The sequence below is a fragment of the Belonocnema kinseyi genome, chromosome 5 (assembly GCF_010883055.1).
Source record: "Belonocnema kinseyi isolate 2016_QV_RU_SX_M_011 chromosome 5, B_treatae_v1, whole genome shotgun sequence".
NCBI classification, from domain to species: Eukaryota; Metazoa; Arthropoda; class Insecta; order Hymenoptera; family Cynipidae; genus Belonocnema; species Belonocnema kinseyi.
In genome coordinates this window covers 139,026,197-139,029,420 of record NC_046661.1, presented here as the reverse complement: position 1 = coordinate 139,029,420, position 3,224 = coordinate 139,026,197, and the positions used below count along the sequence as shown (strand labels likewise).

The following is a 3,224-nucleotide window of genomic DNA, read 5'->3' as shown; positions in this document are numbered from 1 at the left end:
TTAAAAGAATTGACATAAAAAAATGAATTTTTGTGACGACAAATGCCTGAATTATGCATTTGTTTATAATATTCACAAGAATATTCCCCCTGTAACAAATCATAAAAAAATGTCCCCGGCTTGAGATGTAACGTAATTTAGGTAACTTTCTCTAGTATAAATAATATTATTTTAATTACTGTTTCAGCCTTAAACAAGAAGTAACGCCTGAGACTATGGACATTCTATGCGGCGATGTTTTCCCATATACGTGCCAAGAATCGAGGTACCGAAGTATTAATGCCTCCTGCAATAATCTGTTGCATCCCACCTGGGCAATGCCATTTACGAGAAATTTACGTCTTCTTCCTGCAGATTATGCTGACGGTATGTTTTAAAAAAAATTATTATTCAGGGTCCTTCATTAACTGCTTTACCAATTTAAGGATTCGATTTAACGGATTTTTCTATGATAATCAATATTACTGAGATAAGTGAGAAATGCAACATTACTATTACACTCGAACTCTAAAGATACGAGCTCCAAATATACAAATGCTCCACAGATACGGTCTCCCTGGCTCCAAAGGAGCGAGCGGAATTTGTCCCCTCTACTCTTCCCTTTCTAAAAGTCAGGCTCGCGCGCATTTTCGCTGCCTTAAATTTCACGTGAGTGTGCGCGTAGTAATCCTTTATGCAGTGCTCCCAATTTTACGAGTGGATGCAGAGCACTTGTTTACCGAATATTGTCCCCCTTCCCCACCATCGAGGCATAGCTCTTCCGTGGTTCATTTCAATCGTTCGAATTCCAGGATACTTAGGTCGTTCAAAATATATTACTGGCATTATAAAAAAGCCTAAAAAACGTAAGAAAAGATTAATAAACCATTTTTATATATTTTAAGTCGTTCCCCTACAATCGAGAATATTTCCTCTTCTAAAAATTTCTTAACCAATAGTAATTAAATCCCTATACTTATAGTATAAGTAAATATTTTTGCTCAAAATAGCACTAAACGCACGCCTGGTGTTTAGAATCTATCAAATTCCGTTATATCTCTCAAAATAATACTTAAGATAATTTTAAACGTATACGTGTAAATAAAAATAATCAAAATCACCCAAATGAGCGCAATGTTTTATTTTTCCAACATAATATTAAAGAATGTTGCTTGTTAGCGCCTTTGGGGAAAAAATATTGTTACATTTGTTCATTTAAATATTTGTAATTGATATATGCTTTAATCATTTTTTAGGAATACCGGTAAATTATTCGAACCTAAAAAACTTTCGTAATTTGTAAATATTCTTTACATTAATATTTGTGTTTTTATTATTATTATTATGAAATATTGATCAATTTAATATTTAATAGCTGAAAAACTGGTCTTACGTTTTTATATTTAATTTTGGAAAAAATTATACGTAATAAAATATACACTGATAAACCAACTTTATTATAATACACTTATGTATCTATGTAATTTTGTTAATTTATATAATTTAATTTTAGGAATACTTGCAATGGTAAACAAGTATTAGAGATTGTATTTTTGGATGGGAAAGGAGAATCGCAGAACCCAGTCTCATTTACGCGTAATTTACATCGTATACGAAACGAGGCATGTAAAATATCTAGTAATTTACCGTCAAAACTACTTAAATTACCTAGGGTATTTTACTTACCAATCCCTGGGCGTGTGTTCAGTGCTATTTTGAGCGAAAATATTAAATTTTACTTCTAAGTATCGCGATTTGATTATTATTAAGTAAGGAATGTTTTGAAAAAAAATATTCTTGATTGTATGAGAACAGCTTAAAATATATATTAAAGATTTAATAAACATTTCTTTTCTCGGGCTTTTTAATATTGTCATGAATGTAGGAGGGTATTTCAAATATGACTGAAACAAATACTCTGACACGTTTATTTACTATAGAAAAAATTTACAGTTTTCTATGTATTTCCCCCCACAAGTTACGCATTTTGCCCACCTTTCAGGAAGTTTTTTTGATACCGGTATCGAAAAATTTCTTGGGTAACTCGGACAGCCATGTGCGCACGAACTCCTCTACCTCGTCGTCGGTGTTGAATCTTTGACCTCCGAGCGCTTCTTTCAGTGGTACAAACATGTGGTAGTCGCAGGGTGATAAATCTGGACTGGGGGGGGGGGGGTGTTCTAGTACCTCCCACCTCAATTCCGATATTGTATCGAGCATGAGATGCACGGTATGAGAGCACGTGAATTTTTGCTCGAAGTTCAACAGTTTAGGAACCCATCGCGCCGTTACTTTGCGACATTGAAGGTGTTCGTGGATGATAGACTCTACACTACCAATACTGATGCCAAGTTCAGCCGAAATGTCTCAAACATTCATCCTACGGTCCTCCAAAATCATTTGTTTTACGCAGCGAATGTTGTCTGGTGTCATGCTGGTTCGCGGTCGACGATCATGCGGCTCATTCTCGACGATTTCGCGGCCATCCTCGAATACTTTAACTTATTTAAACACTGCAGCCCTACTCAGGTTCTCAATACCGAACTGATTTCGCAAACGCAGAAAAATTTCCGTGTTTTTGAAGCCTTTCCGTACTAAAAAACGAATGACAATACGTTGCGCAACGGTGGTCGGCACTTGACGTTCACTCAGGGTCGTAGCACGCGTGTGAAACAGGCGCTACTAACGAAAACTATGCCACACTGTTCGTAAGGGACCCAGCTATCACATACTCAAGCCATGACCTTCAAAACATACATGTGCGCCATGTACAGCATTTGTCTCGATCATATTTGAACCACCCTCGTATTTCAAACGATCTAAGTATCCTGGAATTGGAACGATTGGAATGAACCACGGATAGCTGTGCGTAAATGGCAGTGGGTTCCCACGAATGACTGGTAAGGAGTAGTATCCCTAAGTGGGGAGAGGAACCACCAATGTTCAAGAGTTCGTTAATGTTCGCCACGAATGGATAACCAGAGCCAGTTCTGCGCACATGCGCATTGGCGGTTGCAAAGACAACATCCATTGGAAGATTTGGACCTGTGTTTTGAACACGCTGGAGTGGGGAGTGGGTAGAACACGCGACAGCGCAAAGATTACTGCGCAGGTGCGCGCAACTGGCCCAAGTCTATTCGTGGCAAACATTAACGAATTCTTGGACGTTCGTAGTTCCACCTCTCCATCCCAAACATTTAGGGTGATACCACTACTCACTATTCCTTTGTAGGGTTGGGGGGGGG

General features: G+C 37.7%; 1 protein-coding gene across 1 annotated transcript in view; it reads left to right on the top strand.

Annotated features, from left to right (window-relative positions):
• LOC117173918 (peroxidase-like) overlaps positions 1 to 3,224 on the top strand; it is a 42,728-nt gene that overhangs the window by 22,516 nt on the left and 16,988 nt on the right. The window contains exon 2 of the mRNA XM_033362564.1: positions 188 to 366. Coding sequence (XP_033218455.1) covers positions 188 to 366 — 179 coding nt within the window. The remainder of the gene's footprint in view (positions 1 to 187; positions 367 to 3,224) is intronic.